Source organism: Notolepis coatsorum (genome assembly GCF_963971535.1).
Source record: "Notolepis coatsorum genome assembly, chromosome: 1".
NCBI lineage: Eukaryota > Metazoa > Chordata > Actinopteri > Aulopiformes > Paralepididae > Notolepis > Notolepis coatsorum.
Window position 1 is genome coordinate 323,153,937 of NC_140165.1, and position 22,950 is coordinate 323,176,886.

At 49.4% G+C, this 22,950-nt stretch overlaps 1 protein-coding gene across 1 annotated transcript in view; it reads left to right on the forward strand.

Moving 5' to 3' along the window:
• The window catches only part of usp2a (ubiquitin specific peptidase 2a), a 164,314-nt gene that overhangs the window by 39,963 nt on the left and 101,401 nt on the right, over positions 1-22,950 (forward strand). Inside the window, exon 3 of the mRNA XM_084332347.1 lies at positions 6,448-7,322. Within this exon, the coding sequence (XP_084188473.1) occupies positions 6,504-7,322 (819 nt within the window). The 5' untranslated portion in view covers positions 6,448-6,503. The remainder of the gene's footprint in view (positions 1-6,447; positions 7,323-22,950) is intronic.

The following is a 22,950-nucleotide window of genomic DNA, read 5'->3' on the forward strand; positions in this document are numbered from 1 at the left end:
GCTTTTAGCTTGTCAATCAGAATGGTGTGATTGACAGTGTCGAAGGCCTTTTGTAGGTCCAGCATGACCATGCCGCAGTATTTGCCCGCGTCCACCTCTTGTTTGATCTGGTCGTTTAAATAGAGAAGGCATGTGTCAGTGGAACGGGATGTTCTGAAGCCAGATTGGAATTCGTAGAATTCGTAGCTTCTTTTTTTTCCGCAAGGTACTTTTCGACCTGTTCGTAGACTATTTTTTCCATAACTTTCGAGATGGAGGTAAGAATAGAAACAGGGCGGTTGTTGCCTGGGTCTAATTTGCTGCATTTTTTGTGCAGGGGTGTTACTCTCACAATTTTGAAGTCTTTGCGGACATGTACCTGTTTTCTGGAGAGGTTTATTATGTGTGTGATGATTGGGGTGATGGCGGCTGCTGAGTCTCTGAGGAATTTGGAGGGGATGTTGTCATGGCCAGTGGCCTTGTTAGGTTGGAGGGCTGTGCATATAGTAGATGTGTAGCTGCTGCTAACCCTAACCCTAACCCTAACCCTGTGCATATAGTAGATGTGTAGCTGCTGGCAGAACCAGGTGCACGTTGTGTCACTAGGCTGGTTGTCTGAGGTTCAGAGTTATGTCTTCTGAAACCATGCAGCAGGATATATAAGCCAAACAATAACCCTCACCACTAGAGAAGATGTCAAACGTATCCACAAGTAGGATAGTTTATGTTTAGAATAATAATTCAGTAGGCTATTAAAAAAAACAAGAAAATGGTTTTAGTGTATTCGGTGCATTAGAACCAAAATTGTGACAAAATGGGGAGACCATGACTACAAGAATACAGAGGGAAACAATGACCATAAATATAGTAACCTTGCCTAGCTAAAGGGTAAGGTAAGGTTTTCTTTTATGTTGTTAGCTTATCTTAGCCAACTCCACTGCCCCAGCAGCTAGCTTAGCTTAGCCAACTCCACTGCCCTGGCAGCTTCACTCTGAGCTGTGTGTTTTGGCCTATCTCCAGCACACTGCCTGCTCCAGATCCATACCTTGAATTATTGATAAACCTAGAGAGAGAGAGAGAGAGAGAGAGAGAGAGAGAGAGAGAGAGAGAGAGAGAGAGAGAGAGAGGGAGATGCAGAGAGGGATAGAGAGAGAGACTTTATGGAGAGCAGGGTAGGGAGGAAGAAGAGATGTGGTACAGAGAGAGAATGAGAGGGTAGGTAGGGAACACAGACAGACAGAGAGAGAGAGAGGGAGGGAGGGAGGGTAGGGAACAGAGAGAGAGAGAAAGAGATTAAAGAAATAGGAGCCTCCCCCACTGAACCCAACACGGATCAACAACACCAGATACTTTTATTTATTCAGATGCTGCATTGCCTTGTGAACAAGAGCCCGTCTCTGCCTCAGGAACACACTGCTACCTGCCCTCTAACATGCTGCCTTCTGCTACCTGCCCTCTAACATGCTGCCTGGCCTTCTGCTACCTGCCCTCTAACATGCTGCCTTCTGCTACCTGCCCTCTAACATGCAGCCTGGCCTTCTGCTACCTGCCCTCTAACATGCTGCCTTCTGCTACCTGCCCTCTAACATGCTGCCTTCTGCTACCTGCCCTCTAACATGCTGCCTTCTGCTACCTGCCCTCTAACATGCTGCTGCCTTCTGCTACCTGCCCTCTAACATGCTGCTGCCTTCTGCTACCTGCCCTCTAACATGCTGCCTTCTGCTACCTGCCCTCTAACATGCTGCCTTCTGCTACCTGCCCTCTAACATGCTGCCTGGCCTTCTGCTACCTGCCCTCTAACATGCTGCCTTCTGCTACCTGCCCTCTAACATGCTGCCTTCTGCTACCTGCCCTCTAACATGCTGCCTGGCCTTCTGCTACCTGCCCTCTAACATGCAGCCTTCTGCTACCTGCCCTCTAACATGCTGCCTTCTGCTACCTGCCCTCTAACATGCAGCCTTCTGCTACCTGCCCTCTAACATGCTGCCTTCTGCTACCTGCCCTCTAACATGCCGCCTTCTGCTACCTGCCCTCTAACATGCTGCTGCCTTCTGCTACCTGCCCTCTAACATGCTGCTGCCTTCTGCTACCTGCCCTCTAACATGCTGCTGCCTTCTGCTACCTGCCCTCTAACATGCTGCCTGGCCTTCTGCTACCTGCCCTCTAACATGCCGCCTTCTGCTACCTGCCCTCTAACATGCTGCTGCCTTCTGCTACCTGCCCTCTAACATGCTGCTGCCTTCTGCTACCTGCCCTCTAACATGCTGCTGCCTTCTGCTACCTGCCCTCTAACATGCTGCCTGGCCTTCTGCTACCTGCCCTCTAACATGCTGCCTTCTGCTACCTGCCCTCTAACATGCTGCCTGGCCTTCTGCTACCTGCCCTCTAACATGCTGCCTTCTGCTACCTGCCCTCTAACATGCTGCCTTCTGCTACCTGCCCTCTAACATGCTGCTGCCTTCTGCTACCTGCCCTCTAACATGCTGCCTTCTGCTACCTGCCCTCTAACATGCAGCCTTCTGCTACCTGCCCTCTAACATGCTGCCTTCTGCTACCTGCCCTCTAACATGCTGCCTTCTGCTACCTGCCCTCTAACATGCTGCCTTCTGCTACCTGCCCTCTAACATGCAGCCTTCTGCTACCTGCCCTCTAACATGCTGCCTTCTGCTACCTGCCCTCTAACATGCTGCTGCCTTCTGCTACCTGCCCTCTAACATGCTGCTGCCTTCTGCTACCTGCCCTCTAACATGCTGCCTTCTGCTACCTGCCCTCTAACATGCTGCCTTCTGCTACCTGCCCTCTAACATGCTGCTGCCTTCTGCTACCTGCCCTCTAACATGCTGCTGCCTTCTGCTACCTGCCCTCTAACATGCTGCTGCCTTCTGCTACCTGCCCTCTAACATGCTGCCTTCTGCTACCTGCCCTCTAACATGCTGCCTTCTGCTACCTGCCCTCTAACATGCTGCTGCCTTCTGCTACCTGCCCTCTAACATGCTGCCTTCTGCTACCTGCCCTCTGACATGCTGCTGCCTTCTGCTACCTGCCCTCTAACATGCTGCCTTCTGCTACCTGCCCTCTAACATGCTGCTGCCTTCTGCTACCTGCCCTCTAACATGCTGCCTTCTGCTACCTGCCCTCTAACATGCTGCCTTCTGCTACCTGCCCTCTAACATGCTGCTGCCTTCTGCTACCTGCCCTCTAACATGCTGCCTTCTGCTACCTGCCCTCTAACATGCTGCCTTCTGCTACCTGCCCTCTGACATGCTGCTGCCTTCTGCTACCTGCCCTCTAACATGCTGCCTTCTGCTACCTGCCCTCTAACATGCTGCCTTCTGCTACCTGCCCTCTAACATGCTGCCTTCTGCTACCTGCCCTCTAACATGCTGCCTTCTGCTACCTGCCCTCTAACATGCTGCCTTCTGCTACCTGCCCTCTAACATGCTGCCTTCTGCTACCTGCCCTCTAACATGCTGCCTTCTGCTACCTGCCCTCTAACATGCTGCCTTCTGCTACCTGCCCTCTAACATGCTGCCTTCTGCTACCTGCCCTCTAACATGCTGCCTTCTGCTACCTGCCCTCTAACATGCTGCCTTCTGCTACCTGCCCTCTAACATGCTGCCTTCTGCTACCTGCCCTCTAACATGCTGCCTTCTGCTACCTGCCCTCTAACATGCTGCCTTCTGCTACCTGCCCTCTAACATGCTGCTGCCTTCTGCTACCTGCCCTCTAACATGCTGCCTTCTGCTACCTGCCCTCTAACATGCTGCCTTCTGCTACCTGCCCTCTAACATGCTGCTGCCTTCTGCTACCTGCCCTCTAACATGCTGCTGCCTTCTGCTACCTGCCCTCTAACATGCTGCCTTCTGCTACCTGCCCTCTAACATGCTGCTGCCTTCTGCTACCTGCCCTCTAACATGCTGCTGCCTTCTGCTACCTGCCCTCTAACATGCTGCCTTCTGCTACCTGCCCTCTAACATGCTGCCTTCTGCTACCTGCCCTCTAACATGCTGCTGCCTTCTGCTACCTGCCCTCTAACATGCTGCCTTCTGCTACCTGCCCTCTAACATGCTGCTGCCTTCTGCTACCTGCCCCCTAACATGCTGCCTTCTGCTACCTGCCCTCTAACATGAATGAATGAATGAATGAAAACTTTATTTAACAGATTGCAGAATGGGTACAATACAGTACGGCTCAATACATACAATTGTTAAGGGGATGCAGACCTGAGAAAGACGTTTGTCTTGTTTCCATCAGGGTCCCCCTGCTGCTGCCTTCTGCTACCTACCCTCTACGTCAAGGCATCCAGCTAATGGGGATCCTTTTAATAATAAACAATAAACTACACACATCTCTCTGAGGCTGCTCAGTCGTGAGGTCTTAACCACTACACACATCTCTCTGAGGCTGCTCAGTCGTGAGGTCTTAACCACTACACACATCTCTCTGAGGCTGCTCAGTCGTGAGGTCTTAACCACTACACACATCTCTCTGAGGCTGCTCAGTCGTGAGGTCTTAACCACTACACACATCTCTGAGGCTGCTCAGTTGTGAGGTCTTAACCACTACACACATCTCTCTGAGGCTGCTGAGTCGTGAGGTCTTAACCACTACACACATCTCTCTGAGGCTGCTCAGTCGTGAGGTCTTAACCACTACACACATCTCTGAGGCTGCTCAGTCGTGAGGTCTTAACCACTACACACATCTCTCTGAGGCTGCTCAGTCGTGAGGTCTTAACCACTACACACATCTCTCTGAGGCTGCTGAGTCGTGAGGTCTTAACCACTACACACATCTCTCTGAGGCTGTCTGAGTCGTGAGGTCTTAACCACTACACACATCTCTCTGAGGCTGCTCAGTCGTGAGGTCTTAACCACTACACACATCTCTGAGGCTGCTCAGTCGTTAGGTCTTAACCACTACACACATCTCTCTGAGGCTGTCTGAGTCGTGAGGTCTTAACCACTACACACATCTCTCTGAGGCTGCTGAGTCGTGAGGTCTTAACCACTACACACATCTCTCTGAGGCTGTCTGAGTCGTGAGGTCTTAACCACTACACACATCTCTCTGAGGCTGCTGAGTCGTGAGGTCTTAACCACTACACACATCTCTCTGAGGCTGCTGAGTCGTGAGGTCTTAACCACTACACACATCTCTGAGGCTGCTCAGTCGTGAGGTCTTAACCACTACACACATCTCTCTGAGGCTGCTCAGTCGTGAGGTCTTAACCACTACACACATCTCTCTGAGGCTGCTGAGTCGTGAGGTCTTAACCACTACACACATCTCTCTGAGGCTGTCTGAGTCGTGAGGTCTTAACCACTACACACATCTCTCTGAGGCTGCTCAGTCGTGAGGTCTTAACCACTACACACATCTCTGAGGCTGCTCAGTCGTTAGGTCTTAACCACTACACACATCTCTCTGAGGCTGTCTGAGTCGTGAGGTCTTAACCACTACACACATCTCTCTGAGGCTGCTGAGTCGTGAGGTCTTAACCACTACACACATCTCTCTGAGGCTGTCTGAGTCGTGAGGTCTTAACCACTACACACATCTCTCTGAGGCTGCTGAGTCGTGAGGTCTTAACCACTACACACATCTCTCTGAGGCTGCTGAGTCGTGAGGTCTTAACCACTACACACATCTCTCTGAGGCTGCTGAGTCGTGAGGTCTTAACCACTACACACATCTCTGAGGCTGCTCAGTCGTGAGGTCTTAACCACTACACACATCTCTCTGAGGCTGTCTGAGTCGTGAGGTCTTAACCACTACACACATCTCTCTGAGGCTGCTGAGTCGTGAGGTCTGGATGTGAAGCCTCTATAAGATGCTCTGCTCCCTCAGCCAGGCAGGCATCTTGATAGTGTGTCAGCAGCAGTAACTACAGCTCTAGCTGATTGAACATGGATCCAGCGCTGTGAAGATTGAATACTCACGACACAGTGATATTGTGTAATATGCTGCTCAGGGTCACGTGGAGTGGGGGCTCGTCATGTAGCTTGTGTCTGGTAGGCTTCGAAGTGGCTGGAGAATCAGGACAACCTCAGGCGTGGCTAATCAGCCATGCAATATTCAGCCTTTAAGCCTGTAAATAGCACGGCCCTCAACTCAACTGAACTGCACACTGAGCATCACTCGGTTTGGAAGTATCCACATCTACTCTATCGGTTTGCTGTTTAGTGAGGTTATCCAGCAAAGACTACAGTTTGGCAACAGGATCACCCTAATATCTCTATCCATGATCAAATAAGGTCATCAGATCAAAAGCCGTCAGAGAAAAGAAACCTCTTTTCTTTCTTCTTTTTTTTAAGATCACCATTCTGCTCACTTTTCATTAGAATAAAAGCTAAAGCATGTCCAAACTGTATGACCAAACAACTGACTACATTGTTGTTGTTGTTGTAATGAAACTATTGATTACATTGTTGGTGTTAAACTGAGTCTCTATCTCCTCCCCTGCAGTCGATGCAGTCTTCCAGAGACCCTCGGACTCCGGTGGCTGACCACCCAGCAACAGAATGTCCCGTGTCTCCTCCACAGCCAAGCGCTACGCTGGCTCCTCCTACACCAGCCAGTACAGCTCCTACAGCTCCTCCCTGACGCCCGGCCTGAGCTCCTACAGCGAGCGGCCCTCCTACAAGTCCCCCATCTCCTCCTCTGGATACTCTTCCTCCAGCTACCTGAGCAGCTCCACCGCCCGGACCCGCAACTACAGCAGCTCCTCGGAGCCCGACCGCGGCCGCACCATCCCCCGCGCGGACCTGCTCGGCAGCAGCAGCAGCATCAGCCGGCGCAGCGAGAGCTTGAGCCGCACCCCCATCAAGAGCTACGGAGGGTCGGCGCTGAGCGGGGGGTCGGGCTACTCCGGCTACAGCTCCTACTCCCCCTCTTCCTCAGCCCAGCCCAGCTACCTCTCCTCTTCAACTGTGGCCTCGAGTATCTCCCTCAGACGCAAGTCAGTGTCCCAGAGTGACCTGAGCAGGGACCTGTCCTCTCTGGGCCTCAGTGATCCCTCCTCTTCCTCCTCCTCCTCCAGCAGTGCCCTGCGGAGCTACCGCAGCCGGGTCAACGATGTGGCCGACTCATACACCAGTGGCTCACGGTCCAGCTACCTGTCGCCCAGCTCCACTCAGGGGGCCCTCTCACGGAGCTCCACCCAGGGGGCCCTCTCACGGAGCTCCGCCCAGGAGGCCCTCTCACGGAGCTCCACCCAGGAGGCCATCTCACGGAGCTCCACCCAGGAGGCCTTCGGCAGTAGCAGCAGTAGAAGGTTGAGCTCCTCGACATGGGAGGCGAGCAACAATGCACGGTCCAGCTCCCCCACCAGGGACTCCATGGTAAGAAGGCCTCCACTACACTACACCACACACTAACCCTAACCCTAACCCACTACACTACACACTACACTACACTACACCACACACTAGCTAGACGCTTGATGCTTTGACTAGAGAGGTCAATAACCACAGACTCCACAGTACATGGGGGACGGCGTTGGTTAGCCGTGGCTCCATACTTTGTGTGAAAGAAACACCAGCCAGTGTCTCTCCCTCGCTGGCGAGGGGCTGCCACCACAGCAGCAACGGTATAATCCCCATGGTTTTGAATTGATTGATTGATTGAAAACTTTATTAACAGATTGCAGAATGGGTACAATACAGTACGGCTCAATACACACAATTGTTAAGGGGATGCAGACCAGAGAAAGACTTTCATCTTGTTTACATCAGGGTCCCCCATTTTCAATTCATCAGGACATATATGACAAACATGACATACAGATAGACAGCACTGCTACATCTATACATTTATGACATACCAGGTTTGCAAATACAGTACTGTTTGTGATACAAAAAGAGTCCAGAAAAGGGAGTATATACATTTGACGTAAAAACTGTACATTGGAGGAGGTTGGGTGGGGTTGTGTGGGGGGGGGTTGGGTAGGGAGGGGTTGGGGGGGAAACACTGTACAACTGTACAAGCAAAACTGTACATTGGGATATTGACAACCATACTAGGTAATTTACATTGGAGGGGGTTGGGGGGGGGGGAAACACTGTACAAACAAGCAAAACTGTACATTGGAATATTGACAAAACCATACTAGGTAAATTACTGTACATTGGAGGGGGTTGGGTTAGGACATTTAACCCTAACCCTGAGAGTGTTTTTGAAAGTGGGTAGTGATTCACATTCCTTTACAGCTTTGGGTAGGGCGTTCCACATTGATGTGGCATAATTGCGAAACGTGTTTAGTCCCTTGTTTGAGCCGAATCTGGGTTTAACATGATTTGTGGAGCTCCCTCTGGTGTTGTGATTGTGGTATTCACTGACCTTTGGGAAGTATTTCGACATCATCGGGTACCTTGGTCGTGTAGTGTATCTTGTAGACCAGGCCCATTGCAAGTTGCTGTAATCTGTCGTCTACTCTAAGCCATCCTAGGTTGTCAAAGTGGGCAGGGGTGAGGTGGGTTCTAGGAGTAAGGTCAAGCAGTAGTCTGACCAGTTTGTTTTGAGATGTTTGTAATTTAGTTTTTAGCGCCTTTGAGGTGCTTTGGTACCATGAGGTGCCATGAGGTACCCTTGAATGAGTGCTCCTGCCAGAGTCTTCAGGGTATTCCTGTTTACCAGAGAGGAGATCCGGTACTGGTGAGAGGAAGAGGGTTGGTCATGGTAGAACACGGCCGCACAGTGTTGTTGTTGGCTGGCCAAAAAGAACTTATCCGCCTCCGCGGCTAACATACGGCAGTCATTTATTGTTGTGTTGACCAAGGCAGCCCTTACCTGAGCCGGTAACTGGCGTAAGAACAGCTGTCTGAAGAGAAAGTGGTTGGGCTCATGTTCTCCCATCAACGCCAGCATCCTATCCATAAGCTCGGACAGTTTACTGTCGCCCAGACCTTGCAATGAAAACAGCCGGTTAGCTCGTTCCACCTCAGATAGTTCAAAACAATTCAACAAGTGTGCCTTCAGCATGCCATATTTGTCGTGCGCCGGAGGGTTTGTGAGTAGACTCACCACTCTGGCTGCCGTGTTAGTTCCCAGCACAGCGACAACGTGATAGTACTTGGTATCATCCTCCGTTATTTTCTTTATTGCACAAACCATGCAGTAGCTTGCGTTTCCCAGAACTCTGGCAATTTCAGCGTGACTGCTGCTTCCATAAACTTCAGCGCGACTGCTGCTTCCATTGTTCAATCGTTCTTGAAAGCGTCCAAGAACGTCAGGGTCACCAATGTAGGAGATGGGAAATCACGACCAGAGAGAGTGAAGTTTCTTTGACCACAGATCAGTGTGTGTCATTTATTAGCATAGCGTGGATACCACAACAAACTAGGGCTGACCCCTGTTAATCGATTAGTCGACTAATCGGTCGAAAGGGGCCGTAGTCGACTGGCCAACCTCTTAGTCGAATATAATAATTTTTCTTTTTTTTTATATAATTTTTTTCAAAAGAAAAGAGGCATAGAAGCGTGGCTAACGCTAATGGCACGCATACCAGAGGCTAACTGCCTACGAAAAAGGCACAGAGGCACTGAAAGAGGATTTCACCCATCTAATGAACACACTATACTAGACAAATATCAAGATGTATCCATCAGTGGACCAATTGCATGCTTTTGCAGAGGACAAGAAGCCTTCAGTCGACTCCTTCGGACATTAAGCACCCCCCACAGCCCAAATGGAATGATACATTTTTTTTTTTTTTTTTTTTTTTTTTTTATAAAGTCGACTAATAGTCGACTAACGGAAAATGTTGGCCAATCCTAGTCGACCATCCAAATTCTTAGTCGGGGACAGCCCTACAACAAACCAAGCCAAGAGTTCATATGGGCGCTCTAGCTACCCACAATGCCCCATGTCCTTAAAGTGACAGTGTAGGTGGATTATGTCCAGTCCATGTAAGTGTCCATGTAAGTGCCCACTACAGTAATATAAGAAGTTATAAATAAAGTAATATAAAATAGTAATATAAAAAGTATAAACACAAGATAGACCAGTGTTATGAAGTCTCTAGTGCAAAGAATCAAGGTAGAACCAAGGTAGTCGTTGATGTGAGTCTCTAGTTCTCATGTCCCGAGTTGAGACAGTGATAACTCTGGCAGCAGAACCGTCCGCTCCGGCCGCCCGAGCCCTTTATTGTAGAGCCTGATGGCTGCCCGTATAAAGGACCGGCCCAGGCGGTTAGTGGTGTGTCGGGGGGGGGATGAGTCTTAGGCTGAACGTGCTCTTCATTCTGGCCAGCTCCTCGTAGAGGGGGTGAGAGGGGTTCTCCAGGATGGCTTCTAGCTTTTTCCTCATCCTCCTCTCAGCCACCACCTCTAGATTATCCAGCTCACCACCCACTACTGAGCTAGCCTTCTTCACCAGCTTGTTCAGCTTGCTGGAGACCCTCGAGTTGATGTTGCCCCCACAGCACACCACAGCAAAAAAGAGGACGCTGGCTACAACCGACTGGTAGAACAATAGCAGCAGTCGGCTACACACGTCGAACGACCTGAGCCTCCTCAGGAAGAACAGCCTGCTCTGTCCCTTCCTGTAGAGGGCCTCAGTGTTGTCCGACCAGTCCAGATTTGTGTTCATGTGAACTCCAAGAAACTTGTAGGACTCCACCATCTCTACCTCCTCCCCTCCAAGGATAATGGGAGAAGGGGGACCCTTCCTACCTCTTTGATATTCCACCACCAGCTCCTTTGTCTTGCTGACGTTGAGTTGGAGCTGGTTACTGTCCGACCATCCTACGAAGCTCTCCACCAGAGCCCTGTATTCAGCCTCATCGTCATCTACAATGTAGCTGACGATGAAGGAGTCATCAGAGAACTTCTGCAGGTGGCACGTCCTTGTGTTGTAGCAGAAGTCGGAGGTGTAGAGGGTAAACAAAAATGGTGACAGCACGGTACCCTGGGGAGCGCCGGTGTTGCTCACCAGCACCTCTGATTGGCTGCCCTGAAGTCTCACGTACTGAGGTCTGCTGGTGAGGTAGTCTGTGATCCAGGCCACCATTCCCCGGTCCAGGTGCATCCCAGTGAGCTTCTCCTCTAGCCGCAGTGGCCGGATGGTGTTACATGCGCTGGAGAAGTCGAAGAACATGACCCTCACTGAGCTGCGTGGCCTCCAGGTGTGTATAGGCTCTGTGGAGCATGTAGGTGATGGTCTCTCCAGGTGTGTATAGGCCCTGTGGAGCATGTAGGTGATGGTCTCTCCAGGTGTGTATAGGCCCTGTGGAGCATGTAGGTGATGGTCTCTCCAGGTGTGTGTAGGCCCTGTGGAGCATGTAGGTGATGGTCTCTCCAGGTGTGTGTAGGCCCTGTGGAGCATGTAGGTGATGGTCTCTCCAGGTGTGTATAGGCCCTCTGGAGCATGTAGGTGATGGTCTCTCCAGGTGTGTGTAGACTCTGTGGAGCATGTAGGTGATGGTCTCTCCAGGTGTGTGTAGGCCCTGTGGAGCATGTAGGTGATGGTCTCTCCAGGTGTGTGTAGGCCCTGTGGAGCATGTAGGTGATGGTCTCTCCAGGTGTGTGTAGCTCTGTGGAGCATGTAGGTGATGGTCTCTCCAGGTGTGTGTAGCTCTGTGGAGCATGTAGGTGAGGGCGTCCTCCACACCAATGTTTGCCTGGTAAGCAAACTGCAGGGGGTCCAGGGAGTCACTCACCAGGGGCTTGAGGTGTTGCAGGACCAGCCGTTCAAAGGTCTTCATGACGTGTGACGTCAGAGCGACCGGCTTGTAGTCATTGAGGGCACTTGGGCGCCCCTTTTTGGGCACCGGGACAATGCAGGAGGTTTTCCATAGCTGGGGCACCCTCTCCAGCCTCAGGGAGAGGTTGAAAATGTGCTGGAATGGTGCCGCCAGCTGTCCAGCGCACACCTTGAGCACCCAGGGGTTGGTGTCGTCAGGTCCTCTGGCTTTGTTCATGCTGATTTTGGAGAGCTGCCTTCGGACCTGGTCGTTAGTGATGATCAGCGGGGGTGGGGTGGTGTGCCTGTCATTGCTGGTGGTGGTGGGGGTTGGGGGGTGGGAATAAAAACATAAAAGGGAATAAAACATGGGGAATAAAACATAGAGAAATAGTGCAATGTCAATCACAGAGAAATAGTGCAGTATAATAGTGTAAAGTCAGTCAAATGCTCTGGCAAAGAGAGCCTTTTAAAAATGTCTAACGTATTGGGTTCCCTAATATTGTTGGGTAATGTGTTCCACAGTTTTGGGGCATAGTTTACAAAGGCTGTGTTGTGTATTGACATTCTAAGTTTGTCCCTTATCGGATACCGTCACGCCCCCTGCTATTTAGTACGGGCGTCATTGTAATCACCTGTGTTGAGTTTACCACTAAAGAGATGTCAACTGGAAATTACCCTTGTCTCATGTCTCCTCATTATATGTTGTATGAATAACCAGATGAGTATACAACAGGCTGCATCACCGATCTTCTTATGACTCTTTCTGGTGACCTCTAATAGACCTGCATCTGATGATCGCAGTGTTCTGGCGGGTGTGTAGTTTATTAGAGAGTCAGCCATGTAGCTAGGTCCCTGTCTATTTAGAGCTTTGTATGTGAGGAGAAGCACCTTAAAATAAATTCTAAAAGTTACAGGAAGCCAGTGCAGAGTAGCTAAGACAGGACTAATGTGTTCCCTCCTTTTGGTATTAGTTAGTAGTCTACCTGCAGAGTTTTGAATGAGCTGGAGTCTTTCAGTAGTTTTCTTGGGGAGACCAGTGAATAGTGCATTGCAGTAGTCTAGTCGGCTAGATATAAAAGCATGAATTAGCTTCTCTGCATCATTTTGATTTCTGAATGGTCGTACCTTCGCTATTTTTCTGAGATGAAAGAAAGCTATTTTGGTCACTTAAATGGGCGTTGAAGTTCAAATCTGAGTCCAGGATGACACAGAGATTTTTCACCTCCGGTTTAATCCAAGTGCTTAAACTTCCTAGATTATTTGTTAGCATCTCTCTTTTTGATTTGGGGCCAACAAGTAGGACTTTTATTGGCCCCATTTGTTTATTGCTGACAGGCAGTTGGTAATGGAGTTTATGGCTGTCGCACAGTGGCGGCTGCTGACCAAATTTTTTGGTGAAGCACAAATTATTATATTATATTATTTATGAAATTATATTTTTAAAACATCCCCAAGGCTGCAACACCCCCATTACTCCCAGGTGTCAGGCTCCTCATTTGCACATCACCACCACCCCTCCTGCTCCACTGCCATCACCACCCACACCACCTACCCATTCGCACTTTCTCATGTTGACCACAAAGTCAACGAACCACACTTCGACCTCCCCGGGCCGAACCGACTACTTTCCCCGAAATCGGACTGAAAAACAAACTTTTCATCCAAAAAAATATTTTTATGAAAAAAAATATATATATATAAAAAAACTATTAAAAAAGTTTTTCTGACTTTTTTTAATTTTTAGGGACCTCCATGTTTTGGGGGTCTTCATCCTCAAAATCGGATCGGGATTCAGCTCCCAACCGTCGGGCAAGAACTGCGGGTTTTCAGCCTCTCTCCAGGCTCCTGGACGCGTCTATTCGTTTCCTAACGCATTTATACTTCCACGTTCACATTTTGCTAATCTGATTGGCCACTGCCGTTTCTGGTGCGATCTGATTGGCCACTGCCGTTTCGCGTGACGTGCCCATTTCCGCCTCGACCAGCAGCAAACTACCTAACGCCTAGTTTTTCACTGGTTAAGCTTAGGCACTCTTTCGAAGTTGGTTAAGGTTAGAGTTTGGAATCATGGCTGGTGTTCTATCGCCCTGCTCTAAGACAAACTCTAACCTTAACCAACTTCGAAAGAGTGCCTAAGCTTAACCGGCGAAAGAACTTGCCGTCACACGATTGGTGCGACCAGAAACATCAGTGGCCAATCAAGAGCGCAAAACGCGAATGCGGAAGTATAAATGCGTTAGGAAACAAATAGACGCCTCCTGGACAGAACGAGCCGCGTGATTTTTTTCCATAGCCTATGTTTGCGAAGAGGCTACGGAAAAAAATCACGCCGCTGTGTGTCTCTGATTGGATCTTAAGTTTGTGTGGCACGGCGTGAACGCCAATCAGTCTCGTGCGCAAAGTCTCACTAGCCCGCCTACCCTACCCTATTTTGATTGGATAATTACATTCTTAAGCCCAACCCAGTGCAGTTATTTTGCACTGAGTGATTGACAGCTGGCCATTACTGCAGTTATGATCAGGCCAGATCAGAGAGCTCAGAGCTGTCACTTGGCCAGTTTTAAAGAAAAAAAAATTCACTGGCATTTTTTTACAGAGGAAAACATTTCTAATAAAAATAATAATAATAATAATAATTAAAAAAATATATATATATGTAAATTAATAATATTTTTTTCTTTCTTCTTCTTCTTTTTCTTCTTTCTGACTGTATATTATGAGTGAAGTACTGCCTCACGTGTTATAACCTCCACTGCTGTCGCATCATTTGGTTCAGCGGATATGTACAATTTATTGTGTATCATCCGCATAGCTGTGGAAATGTATACCATGATCTCTGATGATGTCGCAGAGCGGTAGCATATCGGCGTACAGCCCTGCCTCACTGTAATGTGGTGACGATAGGTATTGTGCTGTTTATGTCTTCTCTCACTTCAGTCACAAATTCATGAATAGATTATGTAGAAGGAAAGACAAATGTTTTGACAGACTCTGACTCGATCCTGATCTCACATCAGGGCTAGCATTATAATCCAGCTCTGACTCGATCCTGATCTCACATCAGGGCTAGCACTATAATCCAGCTCTGACTCGATCCTGATCTCACATCAGGGCTAGCACTATAATCCAGCTCTGACTCATCCTGATCTCACATCAGGGCTAGCACTATAATCCAGCTCTAAAGCTCTGAGCTAATCCAGCTGTCACCTGCTGCCTGGACTCACACTGAACACCACACCACATACACACACACACGCATATACGCACACACACACGCATACACGCACACACACACACACACACACACACACACACACACACACACACACACACACACACACACACACACACACACACACACACACACACACACACACACACACACACACAGACACAGTGAGTAATGCAGATATTGTACCTATGCTAGAGATGGCATTGTAACCCCAGCGTTCTCCTTCTTGTTGTGTGATGTGTGGCCGTTTAAACTCATTTATGCCAGAGTGGCGGCATGGTTTCTAGAAATAGCTTTGGCAAAGTAAGGTAAACACAATCCTACTGGTTCCTTAGCAGCAAACAAAATAAGATTAGCAGCAGCTGAAGGCGAGCCGTGTCCATCCTTCAACATGTGTGTTCGTATGACAGGCTCGTTTATAAGAATCTCTTCTCATAACAATAGACATCACCCCTCTCTTCTTCTGTAGTGTGTTTACAGACACTCCCCCTCTCTTCTTCTGTAGTGTTTACAGACACTCCCCCTCTCTTCTTCTGTAGTGTGTTTACAGACACTCCCCCTCTCTTCTTCTGTAGTGTGTTTACAGACACTCCCCCTCTCTTCTTCTGTAGTGTGTTTACAGACACTCCCCCTCTCTTCTTCTGTAGTGTGTTTACAGACACTCCCCCTCTCTTCTTCTGTAGTGTTTACAGACACTCCCCCTCTCTTCTGTAGTGTGTTTACAGACACTTCTCTTCTTCTGTAGTGTGTTTACAGACACTCCCCCTCTCTTCTTCTGTAGTGTTTACAGACACTCCCCCTCTCTTCTGTAGTGTGTTTACAGACACTTCTCTTCTTCTGTAGTGTGTTTACAGACACTCCCCCTCTCTTCTTCTGTAGTGTGTTTACAGACACTCCCCCTCTCTTCTTCTGTAGTGTGTTTACAGACACTCCCCCTCTCTTCTTCTGTAGTGTGTTTACAGACACTTCTCTTCTTCTGTAGTGTGTTTACAGACACTCCCCCTCTCTTCTTCTGTAGTGTGTTTACAGACACTCCCCCTCTCTTCTTCTGTAGTGTGTTTACAGACACTCCCCCTCTCTTCTTCTGTAGTGTGTTTACAGACACTCCCCCTCTCTTCTTCTGTAGTGTTTACAGACACTCCCCCTCTCTTCTTCTGTAGTGTGTTTACAGACACTCCCCCTCTCTTCTTCTGTAGTGTGTTTACAGACACTCCCCCTCTCTTCTTCTGTAGTGTGTTTACAGACACTTCTCTTCTTCTGTAGTGTGTTTACAGACACTCCCCCTCTCTTCTTCTGTAGTGTGTTTACAGACACTCCCCTCTCTTCTTCTGTAGTGTGTTTACAGACACTCCCCCTCTCTTCTTCTGTAGTGTGTTTACAGACACTCCCCCTCTCTTCTTCTGTAGTGTGTTTACAGACACTCCCCCTCTCTTCTTCTGTAGTGTGTTTACAGACACTCCCCCTCTCTTCTTCTGTAGTGTGTTTACAGACACTCCCCCTCTCTTCTTCTGTAGTGTGTTTACAGACACTCCCCCTCTCTTCTTCTGTGGTGTGTTTACAGACACTCCCCCTCTCTTCTTCTGTAGTGTGTTTACAGACACTCCCCCTCTCTTCTTCTGTAGTGTGTTTACAGACACTCCCCCTCTCTTCTTCTGTAGTGTGTTTACAGACACTTCTCTTCTTCTGTAGTGTGTTTACAGACACTCCCCCTCTCTTCTTCTGTAGTGTGTTTACAGACACTCCCCCTCTCTTCTTCTGTAGTGTGTTTACAGACACAATGACACTTCTCTTTAGGAATCACATCAGAGAGAAGAAGGATTTAGTCTTATCTATAACCATGACTTCACCCACCCAGCACTAGTGGAAAGAATCTATTTGCGCTCTACAGTGAGGTGTTATTCTCAGCCTGTTCCTGTTTCAATAACCTACTAATGCAGCCAGCTCCTCAGTGACCATATTCACACGGCGGCCATTATACTCTTATGTCATGCTCAGGTTGGGTTCCTCTCCACTCTGTTCCCCACCCAACCTGAGCACCCAACCTGAGCACCCAACCTGAGCACCCAACCTGAGCACCCAACCTGAGCACCCAACCTGAGCACCCAACCTGAGCACCCAACCTGAGCACCCAACCTGAGCACCCAACCTGAGCACCCAACCTGAGCATGACATAAGAGCAAAATGGCCACTAATATGGTCAATTAGTATTAGCAACACACTTTCACTCACTCTCTCCCACAGTTCACAGCTCTGTTGCTCTGCCCACCACGGTCATGTTGCTCTGCCCACCACGGTCATGTTGCTCTGCCCACCACGGTCATGTTGCTCTGCCCACCACGGTCATGTTGCTCTGCCCACCACGGTCATGTTGCTCTGCCCACCACGGTCATGTTGCTCTGCCCACCACGGTCATGTTGCTCTGCCCACCACGGTCATGTTGCTCTGCCCACCACAGCGCCTGGGTCATGTTGCTCTGCCCACCACGGTCATGTTGCTCTGCCCACCACAGCGCCTGGGTCATGTTGCTCTGCCCACCACAGAGCCTGGGTCATGTTGCTCTGCCCACCACAGAGCCTGGGTCATGTTGCTCTGCCCACCACAGAGCCTGGGTCATGTTGCTCTGCCCACCACAGCGCCTGGGTCATGTTGCTCTGCCCACCACAGAGCCTGGGTCATGTTGCTCTGCCCACCACAGAGCCTGGGTCATGTTGCTCTGCCCACCACAGAGCCTGGGTCATGTTGCTCTGCCCACCACAGAGCCTGGGTCATGTTGCTCTGCCCACCACAGAGCCTGGGTCATGTTGCTCTGCCCACCACAGAGCCTGGGTCATGTTGCTCTGCCCACCACAGAGCCTGGGTCATGTTGCTCTGCCAACCACAGCGCCTGAACCCTAACCCTGTGGGTCCTGACCTCTAACCCTGTGGGTCCTGACCTCTAACCCTGTGGGTCCTGACCTCTAACCCTGTGGGTCCTGACCTCTAACCCAGTGGGTCCTGACCTCTAACCCTGTGGGTCCTGACCTCTAACCCTGTGGGTCCTGACCTCTAACCCAGTGGGTCCTGACCCCTCACCCTGTGGGTCCTGACCTCTAACCCAGTGGGTCCTGACCCTCTAACCCTGTGGGTCCTGACCTCTAACCCTGTGGGTCCTGACCTCTAACCCAGTGGGTCCTGACCCTCTAACCCTGTGGGTCCTGACCTCTAACCCTGTGGGTCCTGACCCCTAACCCTGTGGGTCCTGACCTCTAACCCAGTGGGTCCTGACCTCTAACCCAGTGGGTCCTGACCTCTAACCCAGTGGGTCCTGACCTCTAACCCTGTGGGTCCTGACCTCTAACCCTGTGGGTCCTGACCTCTAACCCAGTGGGTCCTGACCTCTAACCCAGTGGGTCCTGACCCTAACCATGTGGGTCCTGACCTCTAACCCTGTGGGTCCTGACCTCTAACCATGTGGGTCCTGACCCCTAACCCTGTGGGTCCTGACCCTGACCCAGTGGGTCCTGACCCCTAACCCTGTGGGTCCTGACCTCTAACCCTGTGGGTCCTGACCCTGACCCAGTGGGTCCTGACCCCTAACCCTGTGGGTCCTGACCCCTAACCCAGTGGGTCCTGACCCCTCACCCTGTGGGTCCTGACCCCTCACCCTGTGGGTCCTGACCTCTAACCATGTGGGTCCTGACCTCTAACCCAGTGGGTCCTGACCTCTAACCCAGTGGGTCCTGACCTCTAACCCTGTGGGTCCTGACCTCTAACCCAGTGGGTCCTGACCTCTAACCCTGTGGGTCCTGACCTCTAACCCTGTGGGTCCTGACCTCTAACCCTGTGGGTCCTGACCTCTAACCCTGTGGGTCCTGACCTCTAACCCAGTGGGTCCTGACCTCTAACCCAGTGGGTCCTGACCTCTAACCCAGTGGGTCCTGACCCTCTAACCCAGTGGGTCCTGACCTCTAACCCAGTGGGTCCTGACCTCTAACCCAGTGGGTCCTGACCTCTAACCCAGTGGGTCCTGACCTCTAACCCAGTGGGTCCTGACCTCTAACCCAGTGGGTCCTGACCTCTAACCCAGTGGGTCCTGACCCCTGACCCAGTGGGTCCTGACCTCTAACCCAGTGGGTCCTGACCTCTAACCCAGTGGGTCCTGACCTCTAACCCAGTGGGTCCTGACCTCTAACCCAGTGGGTCCTGACCCTCTAACCCTGTGGGTCCTGACCTCTAACCCAGTGGGTCCTGACCTCTAACCCAGTGGGTCCTGACCTCTAACCCTGTGGGTCCTGACCTCTAACCCTGTGGGTCCTGACCCCTAACCCTGTGGGTCCTGCCCCTCTAACCCAGTGGGTCCTGACCCTCTAACCCAGTGGGTCCTGACCTCTAACCCTGTGGGTCCTGACCCTCTAACCCTGTGGGTCCTGACCTCTAACCCTGTGGGTCCTGACCTCTAACCCTGTGGGTCCTGACCTCTAACCCTGTGGGTCCTGACCTCTAACCCTGTGGGTCCTGACCCTCTAACCCTGTGGGTCCTGACCTCTAACCCTGTGGGTCCTGACCTCTAACCCTGTGGGTCCTGACCTCTAACCCAGTGGGTCCTGACCTCTAACCCAGTGGGTCCTGACCTCTAACCCAGTGGGTCCTGACCTCTAACCCTGTGGGTCCTGACCCCTAACCCAGTGGGTCCTGCCCCTCTAACCCAGTGGGTCCTGACCTCTAACCCAGTGGGTCCTGCCCCTCTAACCCAGTGGGTCCTGACCTCTAACCCTGTGGGTCCTGACCTCTAACCCTGTGGGTCCTGCCCCTCTAACCCAGTGGGTCCTGACCTCTAACCCAGTGGGTCCTGACCTCTAACCCAGTGGGTCCTGACCCTCTAACCCTGTGGGTCCTGACCCGGTCCCTGACCCAGTGGGTCCTGACCTCTAACCCAGTGGGTCCTGACCCGGTCCCTGACCCAGTGGGTCCTGACCCTCTAACCCAGTGGGTCCTGACCCTCTAACCCTGTGGGTCCTGACCCGGTCCCTGACCCAGTGGGTCCTGACCCTCTAACCCAGTGGGTCCTGACCCGGTCCCTGACCCAGTGGGTCCTGACCCTCTAACCCAGTGGGTCCTGACCCGGTCCCTGACCCAGTGGGTCCTGACCCTCTAACCCAGTGGGTCCTGACCTCTAACCCAGTGGGTCCTGACCTCTAACCCAGTGGGTCCTGACCCGGTCCCTGACCCAGTGCTTCAGAAGCTTGTGGTCGTAGATCTGGATCAGGTTAAATTCATTGCCTCGCTCTGGATCAGGTTAAATTCATTGCCTAGATCTGGATCAGGTTAAATTCATTGCCTCGCTCTGGATATCAGGTATTTAGTGGATATCGTGCACTAATATAAAATAATAATATCTTTGCATTGCATTGTGTTTAACTCGTGATCTTGAATCGGTGAAGCTGAACAGGAGAGAGTAAAGTTATGGATTCCTCCGTCTGTTTCATACTTGTTTCTGAAACACATGTCGATGCACCGGAACCCACTTCCTGTGATGTATTGGATCCTCTCTGACCTCAGAGGGTCCAAGATGAAACCTGGTATCGGATGACTTGTCACTTTAGACTCATCGCTGTAGGCAGAATGACCTGTTTGTGGTCAGTCCATTGCAACAGTGACTGTACAGAATGCTTCCTTCTGCACACTGACAGAGTTAGTGTCGACAACACGTCCAACACAAAGGCTAATGTTGTGCTGTAGCTGAAGGAGTGTTGAGAGACATTATACTGAAGGAGTGTTAAGAGACATTATACTGAAGGAGTGTTAAGAGACATTATACTGAAGGAGTGTTGAGAGACATTATACTGAAGGAGTGTTAAGAGACATTATACTGAAGGAGTGTTGAGAGACATTATACTGAAGGAGTGTTGAGAGACATTATACTGAAGGAGTGTTGAGAGACATTATACTGAAGGAGTGTTAAGAGACATTATACTGAAGGAGTGTTAAGAGACATTATACTGAAGGAGTGTTGAGAGACATTATACTGAAGGAGTGTTGAGAGACATTATACTGAAGGAGTGTTGAGAGACATTATACTGAAGGAGTGTTGAGAGACATTATACTGAAGGAGTGTTGAGAGACATTATACTGAAGGAGTGTTGAGAGACATTATACTGAAGGAGTGTTAAGAGACATTATACTGAAGGAGTGTTGAGAGACATTATACTGAAGGAGTGTTGAGAGACATTATACTGAAGGAGTGTTGAGAGACATTATACTGAAGGAGTGTTGAGAGACATTATACTGAAGGAGTGTTGAGAGACATTATACTGAAGGAGTGTTGAGAGACATTATACTGAAGGAGTGTTAAGAGACATTATACTGAAGGAGTGTTGAGAGACATTATACTGAAGGAGTGTTAAGAGACATTATACTGAAGGAGTGTTAAGAGACATTATACTGAAGGAGTGTTAAGAGACATTATACTGAAGGAGTGTTGAGAGACATTATACTGAAGGAGTGTTAAGAGACATTATACTGAAGGAGTGTTGAGAGACATTATACTGAAGGAGTGTTGAGAGACATTATACTGAAGGAGTGTTGAGAGACATTATACTGAAGGAGTGTTGAGAGACATTATACTGAAGGAGTGTTGAGAGACATTATACTGAAGGAGTGTTGAGAGACATTATACTGAAGGAGTGTTGAGAGACATTATACTGAAGGAGTGTTGAGAGACATTATACTGAAGGAGTGTTGAGAGACATTATACTGAAGGAGTGTTGAGAGACATTATACTGAAGGAGTGTTGAGAGACATTATACTGAAGGAGTGTTGAGAGACATTATACTGAAGGAGTGTTAAGAGACATTATACTGAAGGAGTGTTGAGAGACATTATACTGAAGGAGTGTTAAGAGACATTATACTGAAGGAGTGTTGAGAGACATTATACTGAAGGAGTGTTGAGAGACATTATACTGAAGGAGTGTTAAGAGACATTATACTGAAGGAGTGTTGAGAGACATTATACTGAAGGAGTGTTAAGAGACATTATACTGAAGGAGTGTTGAGAGACATTATACTGAAGGAGTGTTAAGAGACATTATACTGAAGGAGTGTTGAGAGACATTATACTGAAGGAGTGTTGAGAGACATTATACTGAAGGAGTGTTGAGAGACATTATACTGAAGGAGTGTTAAGAGACATTATACTGAAGGAGTGTTGAGAGACATTATACTGAAGGAGTGTTGAGAGACATTATACTGAAGGAGTGTTGAGAGACATTATACTGAAGGAGTGTTAAGAGACATTATACTGAAGGAGTGTTAAGAGACATTATACTGAAGGAGTGTTGAGAGACATTATACTGAAGGAGTGTTGAGAGACATTATACTGAAGGAGTGTTGAGAGACATTATACTGAAGGAGTGTTAAGAGACATTATACTGAAGGAGTGTTGAGAGACATTATACTGAAGGAGTGTTGAGAGACATTATACTGAAGGAGTGTTGAGAGACATTATACTGAAGGAGTGTTGAGAGACATTATACTGAAGGAGTGTTGAGAGACATTATACTGAAGGAGTGTTGAGAGACATTATACTGAAGGAGTGTTAAGAGACATTATACTGAAGGAGTGTTGAGAGACATTATACTGAAGGAGTGTTAAGAGACATTATACTGAAGGAGTGTTAAGAGACATTATACTGAAGGAGTGTTAAGAGACATTATACTGAAGGAGTGTTGAGAGACATTATACTGAAGGAGTGTTAAGAGACATTATACTGAAGGAGTGTTGAGAGACATTATACTGAAGGAGTGTTGAGAGACATTATACTGAAGGAGTGTTGAGAGACATTATACTGAAGGAGTGTTGAGAGACATTATACTGAAGGAGTGTTGAGAGACATTATACTGAAGGAGTGTTGAGAGACATTATACTGAAGGAGTGTTGAGAGACATTATACTGAAGGAGTGTTGAGAGACATTATACTGAAGGAGTGTTGAGAGACATTATACTGAAGGAGTGTTGAGAGACATTATACTGAAGGAGTGTTGAGAGACATTATACTGAAGGAGTGTTGAGAGACAT